Source organism: Lytechinus variegatus, chromosome 6 (assembly GCF_018143015.1).
Source record: "Lytechinus variegatus isolate NC3 chromosome 6, Lvar_3.0, whole genome shotgun sequence".
NCBI classification, from domain to species: domain Eukaryota; kingdom Metazoa; phylum Echinodermata; class Echinoidea; order Temnopleuroida; family Toxopneustidae; genus Lytechinus; species Lytechinus variegatus.
Genome location: NC_054745.1, coordinates 3,640,387 through 3,648,501, shown reverse-complemented (window position 1 = coordinate 3,648,501; position 8,115 = coordinate 3,640,387). Strand labels below are relative to the sequence as shown.

The 8,115-nt window shown below is 38.0% G+C and overlaps 1 protein-coding gene across 1 annotated transcript in view; it reads right to left on the bottom strand.

Moving 5' to 3' along the window:
- LOC121416858 (transcription elongation factor SPT5-like) overlaps window positions 1–8,115 on the bottom strand; it is a 33,412-nt gene continuing 25,297 nt past the window's right edge. Inside the window, exons 20-24 of the mRNA XM_041610379.1 lie at window positions 7,711–7,816; window positions 6,714–6,913; window positions 5,259–5,569; window positions 4,355–4,453; window positions 1–1,564 (exon numbers count right to left, since the gene is read on the bottom strand). Of these exons, the coding sequence (XP_041466313.1) occupies window positions 1,421–1,564; window positions 4,355–4,453; window positions 5,259–5,569; window positions 6,714–6,913; window positions 7,711–7,816 (860 nt within the window). The 3' untranslated portion in view covers window positions 1–1,420. The remainder of the gene's footprint in view (window positions 1,565–4,354; window positions 4,454–5,258; window positions 5,570–6,713; window positions 6,914–7,710; window positions 7,817–8,115) is intronic.

Here is an 8,115-nt window from a genome sequence, read left to right as displayed (position 1 = left end):
AATGTATAAAAAAAAACAAAATTCTTCATTTGAAGTCATTCAATTCAGTCCATCACAACGTTTCTTAGTAAGAGCATATCAAATTGAAAATTACTGCTTGTTGCAAATTTGAGCAATAGGGATAAATTTTTACCTTGTCAACCCTAACAAGTCCAAGGGTCGATTTCATTTGGATTTACAATTAGTGTCAATTTACCGCTAAATTGCCAACTCGTCCACTCACCACATGGTCTACTTTCATTTATTCTAATGCCATTCTGTCCATCAACATTTCATCTAACAACCATTTGGTCAAATCATCACTTCGTCTCATCAAAAGTTTGTCTGTGACTATTTTGTCTCATGACCAGTTGGTCTAATATTTGTTTAATTTTTATTTATTTTGCCCAATGGACACTTAGTCTTATCAGATCTAATGGTATGTAGACTAAATAGCTATTGGACCAACTGGCAATTAGACAATGTGGATATTGGACGAACTGATTGAAGACCAAATAATAATAATAATAATAATAATGATAATCTGCTCTTATATAGCACTTAATATATCGGAACAACGTGTCTAAGCGCTTTACAGATATACTACTACCCCGATCATCGGATTTAATCAGTCATTCCCGAACACAATGTGTGCACATCCTCCACTCTATAAGGAGTATTCCAGTCAGTCGCCTGTGAGGCGCAAACAGTACTGGACAAGCTACAATGACTTTCACATCCTACCGGGTACCCATTTAGCACCTGGGTCGAGAGTGGCAAAGTGTGGATTAACGCCTTGCCAAAGGACGCCAGGCGGCGGTGGGATTCGAACACACGACCCTCTGTTTACAAGGCGAGAGTCAGAACAACTACACCACGGCTCTTGCATGAGAGTAGACAAGTTGGCAATTGGATGAATTGGCATTCAACCAAATGAAAATAAAACTCAAGTTACCATTATTGTAACTACCATAGAAAACTTGGTTGTGATTGGCTGCTGAGCCCTGTTACCATGGTAGTTAACATAATGGCAAAGTTATTCTTTATGATTAGGCCCCATATATCAAATAGATTGATTAAAAGATCATAATACTTTTTAGAAAGGGCCTAAGGGAGCATTTCATCAATATATTGTTGTCTGACAAGTAGTCAGTTCTGACACCTTTCCTTGATTTTGATTGGCTGAGGAGCACTGTTACCATGGTAACTGTTGGATAAAAGAGGACTTGTCGGATGCAACATTTGACAAGTTCTTTCGTAAAACGCTCAGACGAACGTTTCATCAACGTTTTTGTCAGACATGTTGTAAGACCTGCAAGACTTTCCTTGATTTTGATTTTCTGAGAAGCACCGTTACTATGGTAACCGTCAGAAAAAATGTCAGACAAGTCCTGTCATGAAAAGCTCCCAGGTACAATGAATAAACAATAATAAAGAAAGTTTATTTATAGAGTTTAGCAAGCATTTTGAGCTGCAGGATTTTGATATCGGCCGCGCCCAGGTCCATCTTGACGATCCCGTCTTCAGCGTCAATGTTGATGAGGGTTCCGGTGCTGTCACGGTCGTCACCCATTATCACCTTCACCTAGAGAGGGAGACAGAGATATAGAAAAATAAAATGACATATAAATATATATGAGATATATGTATATATCAATGGCCTGATGAAGCCAACAGTGGTTGGGGAAATGTCATGACTACAAAGAACTGTCTCAATTTTACAATTTTCACAAAATTCCAGTAAAAGATTTATAACAAATTAATTTTCAAGTTTACTGGTTGAATCATAATATTCACGGATATTATGATTCACCCAGTAAACTTGAAAATTAATATTAATGTCAAGATAGGAAGAACGATGGAGAAAGGCAGACAGAGTGATAGAGAAAGGGTGAGGATGACATACAGACACGGTGACAGAGAAAGATGCAGAAAGAGAGAGAGAGAGAGATAGAAGCAAAACAAAAAATTATTAATCCATACAAAGAATGATGCAGGGACGTAGTCATGACAGGTAGTTCTGTGTCATAAGGCCGCTAGAGTAAACCATCTCTCAAAGACTTTGTACACGTGACTCAGGGACAAGACCGGGGCCAGGGCCAGGTTTGGGCTCTATTAATTTTTTTTCAATTACAATTACGCATTTGAAGAAATATTAACGCACAATTACTTGTCAATTAAATTACTTTTTTCAATTATAATTCTAATTACTTTCTAGAAAATTCATACAAGAAACAAATGTTTATTCTGTACATAGTATAGTACCACCAATTTCAACATAATTCTAAGTAACAGAGAAAATGACATGATGAAGGTTAATGTTAAATAGCACAGATTCTGCCTATTAAACTCTTTGATGCTGAAGCAGTTGAAATGAAAATGGTCATGAAATTAAATCATGAATTAAGTAATTGAATGTTATTAAAAGTAACTGGCAGTAATTGAGGTCAATTACAATCTTTTCAATTACAATTACTTTCCCTTTCAAAACTTCAGTAATAATTGCAATTACTCAAAAAATGCAAAGTAAGTATATTGTAAAGTAATTGAATGTATTCCCTTTCAAAACTTCAGTTATAATAACAATTACTCAAAAAATGCAAATAATGTAATTGATCAATTATCTTGTAAATAATCCCAGCTGTGGCCAAAGCCGGCAAAATGGGGATTTGAGGCCGGTCTTAACTATATCCCTTGAGTCTTCAAATTTATTTCATGGTTGTCAACACAACTGGACCACATTTCACAAGGAGATTAGGACAGTTACATATCAGACTCAATTTGCGATTATTCTAAATTGTGTGTTTTTAGGCTGCCTCAGGCACAGGAATTATTTTGTACGATTACTGATTTCAAAACGCATATTTCATGATTATATACTGCATCACAGAATGGGACGGTTCCAGCATGCAGTCGTTTAATCACCACACTCATGAATTATGAATTCAGAATTTCCAGGTGTATTGAAATTTTGCGGAAAGTTATTAAGTTATTTCATTTACACGTACATGTAGTGTTGCATTGTCATGACATATTGCAGTATCTTCCATCGTTTGTGTATGTATGCATTTGCCAGCCATTGGATACTAAATTTCTTTGTATGCTTGCATTCATGGACTAATAAGATAATCTTGAATCGTACGGCCACCGCACCCCTTAGGACTGGCCCATGATCCAATTTAGAAACAAACCGCACTTAGCTCATTTTCTAAAAATGCGAATGAAAAGTATCTTTTTATTTGAGGTTCAAATTAACTGAAAGAATATGAACACAACAATTTTGGATGATTGGAACACTGCATTTGGAGTAAAGGCCAAATTAGTTTCGAATCATACCCAATCTTACGATTGCTATGACGTCATAATGATAGGATATTGAATTAGCTTTTATTCTAATAAGGATGACAGCATACACGCAGATTTAGGCATGGGTATTCGCACAATGAATAAGAACATTACACAGTAAGATACTCCATGTCTCAATATAAGCAATCGAATTCTACTACGTTTCATTCCAAAATCGGGTCACACACCGATCATAAGGTGTGCGGCGGCCGTTAGACCAATCGCAACTTGAGTTTGATTTTAATCTATATAAAGTCAATGGCCCGTATTCTGAAGTCGGGTTTAACTTAAACTCAGGTTTAAAGTTGTGGTTTAAGTATGGATAGCCAATTGTTACATGCATCACCAACAGTATAGATATCATATTTCAGCTCATTTGGCTCTAAAATCATTCATAATTGTCCAGGGGGCCGTTTCATAAAGCTGTTTATAAGTTAAGAGCGACTTTAAGAACAACTGGTGATCATTTCTTGTTGTTTGTTGTGGTTTAAGTATGGAGAGCCATTTACCACAAGGTTCACCAGTCGTTCTTAAAGTTGCTCTTAACTTATAAACAGCTTTATGAACAGCCCCCTGGAAGTATAAAAAGATGATTGTCTTCACCATTGAAGAATCAGGAAAGAGCACAGTAAATATAAGAAACATACAACTTAGTAAAAATGTTGACACTTTTGGCTTCCCATAATTTTAGCACAGAGTTAGACCATGGTCTAAGTTAAACCTGACTTCAGGGCCCGTCTTACAAAGAGTTATGATTGATCCGAGCAATTGTAACTCTATGGAAATCAATCAGTGTTATAATTTTTTTTCTACGACAAACTTGCACAACGTCCTTCGTATGCAAAGAGAAGCGCAGTGAATTTTCAAGAAAACAACGAATGCATGAATATACATCACAGCTAGAAAATATTTTGAACAGACATGCGTAATAGATGTTGACGTTGCTGGCCGTCCATAGTTGTGATTGATCGGATCAATCCCAAATCTTTGTAAGACGGGCCCCCGGAAATGTAGATTCAAGGTAACTTACTCTGTCCGTTTTACTTGGCATGACAGGCTCAAGATGAACTGCTTTCACTGTAACTACTCTGTCTTCGCCGTCTGGAAGGTACACTGAACACAGTGGACCCTGATAGGGACAAAAATCATTCAAATTCATTATTAGGCAACTTTCAAAAGAATGTAGTACACAATGAAATGTCCTTTTAAAGATAAATGCCAGTTTTGGTAACAATCTCAAAATGAGTTTGAATAGAATCAAATAAATGACCATTCAGGGATATACATGTATACATTTAAAAAAAATATGTGCCAAATGAGTCTGGAAAAAATGGGTAGTTGTCGAGGAATAAGTGAAAGAAGCACTGAATTCCATCAAATGTCGGGTATATTTCTAAGCAATATTAATGCTCTATCCCACATATGCATTTTTGTGTTAGTGAGGAAATTTTAGGAGCGATTGCGGCTGTCACGAGGACAAAATTGCCCGTCGCCCTCATGTATTTTATAAGCTGTCAAGTTATTACATGATATAGATGTTATCACGATATCATTTAAAGATTACTACACAATACACTTATTGTCACATCACATTTAAAAAGAAATATTACAGAAAGGCAACCATGCATAAGTAATAACTGACGCATGACCAGCCATGCAACCGGTAAATTTGCCAAGCATCCAGTAATTACTAATGCACGATTGAAAACAAAAGATGTTTTCGCAAAAAATTCTACCATTCTATAAAACAAATAATACACAGGTTTGCTCGTACATCAGTGGGACTAGTGAGCATGCGTTAACTATGGAAACTAGTCTAAACACACTCAGCTGCTCCTTGTGGGTTTATTACAGTTCTATTGTTACCTCATGCTCCCATAACCTACCGATGCACTCACATCTGCGTATCATTTGTATACTAGTACATTTCTCACCTGGACGCTTCTGATGACACCCTCCTTGAAGATGAGCGATGGGTCGTCATGGGAATCCTTGATCCTCACCATAATCTCAGGGGTGTGCCAGTCGATCTGGGAGGGGTGCATGATGTCGCCCCCTGGTGTCTGGGGGTTGTACCCCAGGGGCGACGGGGCCATGGGGGTGTTGGCAGAGTACCCCAGAGGGCTCGGATTGCCCTGGTAGCTCCCGGGTGATGGGGTGTGGTAGGTGCCCGATGGGGACGGGGTGGCTTGGTAAGAACCGGGGCTCGGGGCAGGCTGGAAGCTGCTTGATGGACTGGGCGTGGCTGTAAGGAAAGAAGATTATCATGGTGTTAATATTGATTCAGCTCTCTGTATTCATCAACACCAGACTACTAACAAAAACAGCATCATAAACAGCATTGGCATCCTTGTCCCTTAAACATCATCATCATCATTCATCAAAATCATCATCGTCGTCACTTCATCATCATTCTAATCATCATCATCATCGTCATCAGCATCATCGTCATCAGCATCATCGTCATCATCATCATAGCTCATCATCATAACTCATCATTCATCATCAACATCACCATCATCAGCATCGTCGCCGTTATCATCACCACAACAATCGTTAACGCTAATCAATATCTTCATAAGGCCTATTTGTTTCCATATTGGATGGGAAAATTAGGGTCTGTTTCTAGTTTTCACTTTTTTCTTCTTTAAATTGAAGGTATAATGTGAAAGGGCTCCTAGATCTATTTTCATTTGGAAATTTTTCTCATCCTTGAAATATGGGCGATGCTCTCCCACACTTTTTTTCCCCAAATTTTAATCAACTTTGTCTGGAGTGATATCAAATGTAGAAGAGTGTATGAAAATAAGTGTCATTCTGCACATTTTCATTTGGTTGCATTTTTTTTTCTTTATATGGTTAGTTGGGTTACTGCAAACAGAGAAGTTTTTTTGAATGCCTAATCATTATCCTATCAAAGTTTATTTTTGGAAAATGTGAATAAATAACACGAAGGCTCCGCGCCGAGCGATATAAATGAAATCAATCTAAAGCCGAAAGGCAAAGGACTGAATTAGGCAGTAAATATAAGGATAAATAAGTCAAACAACGGTACTTTAAAAAAGCAAAGTGGGAGTGTACTTCGCTAACGTCTGTTTACAGCGGCAGGCGAAGGTAAAAGAGGAAATGGACGCCTATTTGCGTGATTGCGTGCGTAGGGAGATGCTGCGCGTGCGCAGGAAAAATTGTGTACTTTTATTCTGCGTGCAAGTTAATCGTAATGAACTAGCAAATCAAATGAGTATATCCCAGTTATTGACAGTAAATTAAGTGTCGTTCTGCACATTTTATTTGGTTGCATTTTTTTTCTTTATATGGTTAGTTGGGTTACTGCAAACAAAGAACTTTTTGAATGCCTAGTCATTATCCTATTCTCCTATCAAACTCACGCTGGTAACTTCCCGGGGACGGCGTCTGCGTCTGTCCGTACGGGGAGTAGGTGGACTCACTCCCGTACATCCCGGATGAGCTGTTGGGCGTGGCTGGGGTGTACGGTCCCTGCCCCGGCGACTGGGGCTCCCCAGCATACCCTGGGGTACCAGGGGTGGTGGATCCATAGGGTTGGGGCGAGGGAGATGACTCATCAAAGCTGGAATAAAATTTGTCCATGGGAAATTTTAACTGTTACATCAAAATTAAATGACAAATGTAATTTAGTATCAACAAACACACCGCAGGGAAATCTAATGCTGGCTTCCGAATGTAATCACTGTGTATTCACATAAATGGTTAAAGCAAAATGTCAAATGAAAGATTTTATGGGACCCGTTGTCTTGTTCTTCCCCAAAAATTCATTTTTCTCATAAGAAGAAATCATGAAGGCCCACCTCCCCCCCCCCCTCCACCCTAAGAACAACAAAGAATATAAATTGAGACTTGCGTCATATTTCATTACCCTGAAAGCCAAGAAATAGGAACAAATTATGAACAATTCACAGAAATTGGAACTTTCTTAAATTTCCTAAAAAAGATAAACGAGTTACAATGGTTATTTCCTATCCCCCAAAAACAGGGTTCCCACAGAAATTTGAAAACAGAATTCCACGACAATTCCATGACTAAATTGCTGCTATTCCATGACTTCCTGTGATGTCCCGGGAGTTATGTAGAATTTGGGAAAAACAGAAATCATGAACACCAATTACAATAGCAGAGTTTGATCACAGAGTATGAGAGTTGCGAGACATGACAAACTGAAAAGCTGCCATAGCCAAGAGGTAAATACAATTCCATGACTTGTCACAAATTTCTAAATTTCCTGACTTTCCATGATCTCAAATTTTCAAGGATTTTCCATGACTGTAGGTCCCTGCAAATAGGTACATTCCTATATCAAGGGATTGTTTAATTCAAACCAGAGTTGAGGATACGGGCCAAAGTCCTTACCCCATAGGAGTGCTTGGTGCAGTGGGATCCCATGCTCCTGATCTTGAAGGGGTCATGCTACCATCATGTGACGGGGTCATCGAGCCATAGTGAGGAGTTCTACTTCCTGTTAGCACGCAAAATGAAAAGACAAGGATTAGTTGAGAAGAACAATGATAACAGATAATAATACTGAGATTTATGTTGCACTTTTACACAGAATGTTTAAAAGCGCTGTTTAAATAAAACAAACTAAGAACTTGTGCATAATAAAAAGCAACATTACATGTCCTTACATATCATTAAAAAAATATAGACAAAATAATAATTCTATAATATTACCCCCCCCCAAAAAAAAAAATCTTCTATAAATGAATATTCATAACTATTGGTGCTGCATCTGGAAAAATAAAATAGTGTCCTGTT